General features: G+C 64.0%; 1 protein-coding gene across 1 annotated transcript; it reads left to right on the forward strand.

Moving 5' to 3' along the window:
* Positions 1 to 532: 532 nt before the first annotated feature.
* Positions 533 to 1252, forward strand: Cldn14 (claudin 14). Its single transcript, XM_013027482.1, has one exon. The coding sequence runs from the start codon at positions 536 to 538 to the stop codon at positions 1244 to 1246; it is 711 nt and encodes a 236-aa protein (XP_012882936.1). The 5' UTR covers positions 533 to 535; the 3' UTR covers positions 1247 to 1252.

Raw genomic sequence — 1252 nt, forward strand, 5'->3', positions numbered from 1 at the left:
GGCTGTTTCAAGGGTGTCACAGTCTAGAACAACTGTTCCTGGTGATTACAGACCAGACCAGACGGAAGGCAGGGAGATTGCCCTGTAACCAAAGTCCTTGAGGATAGACAGAAGGTAGAACTTCCCACCTAGGACTCCCATGAGTAAGTGCCAGAAGAAGCCAGAAACTGGGGCTCTGCGGTATCCTTCCCTGAGGTCCCCAGAATGTGAAGGCCACTGAGATCTACTGTGCACCCCTCCCCTCCCCCAGCCCAGCTCTGCCCTTCCAGGGAAAGCAGCTCACCCCCCCGCCCCCCTCCCCCCCCCCCCGGTCAATCCTCAGGAGCGATTTTCCAGACTATGTTAATGCTCTTTCCAGGCAACTGTGCAAAAGCCAGAAAGAAAAGCACCGAGATAATGTTTAACCCGCGTCCTCTCTCTCCCGCCCCTCTTGGCTTTATTAGGACCTTGGCGGTTGTTGGAGGAGCAGCGCTGTGATTCCGGGGTACCAGGGGACGGCCAGGCCCGGTTAGTGCCCCCCCACCTCCACCCCGGCATGGCCAGCTCGGCCGTGCAGCTCCTGGGCTTCCTGCTCAGCTTCCTGGGCCTGGTGGGCACGCTCATTACCACCATCCTGCCACACTGGCGGAGGACGGCGCACGTGGGCACCAACATCCTGACGGCCGTGTCCTACCTGAAAGGGCTGTGGATGGAGTGTGTGTGGCACAGTACGGGCATCTACCAGTGCCAGATCTACCGCTCGCTGCTGGCGCTGCCTCGAGACCTGCAGGCGGCCCGGGCCCTCATGGTCATCTCGTGCCTGCTGTCCGGCCTGGCCTGCGCCTGCGCCGTGGTGGGCATGAAGTGCACACGCTGTGCCAAGGGCTCGCCGGCCAAGGCTGCGTTCGCCGCGCTGGGGGGCGGCCTCTTCCTGCTGGCCGGCCTGCTCTGCATGGTGGCCGTGGCCTGGACCACCCATGACGTGGTGCAGAATTTCTACAACCCCCTGCTGCCCAGCGGCATGAAGTTCGAGATCGGCCAGGCCCTCTACCTGGGTTTCATCGCCTCGTCCCTCTCGCTCATCGGGGGCACCCTGCTCTGTCTGGCCTGCCAGGAAGACGCCCCCTACAGGCCGTACCGAGGCCCGCCCAGGCCCGCCACCACCGCGGCGCCCGCCTACCACCCCCCGGCCGCCTACAAGGACAACCGCGCCCCCTCCGTGGCCTCGGCGTCCCACAGCGGGTACAGGCTGAACGACTACGTGTGAGTGACC

Source organism: Dipodomys ordii, unplaced genomic scaffold (assembly GCF_000151885.1).
Source record: "Dipodomys ordii isolate 6190 unplaced genomic scaffold, Dord_2.0 Scaffold104, whole genome shotgun sequence".
Lineage (NCBI taxonomy): Eukaryota > Metazoa > Chordata > Mammalia > Rodentia > Heteromyidae > Dipodomys > Dipodomys ordii.

Excerpts from the sequence above, each read along its gene's own strand:
- Cldn14 (XM_013027482.1), top strand. The coding sequence starts at position 536 with ATGGCCAGCTCGGCCGTGCAGCTCCTGGGCTTCCTGCTCAGCTTCCTG.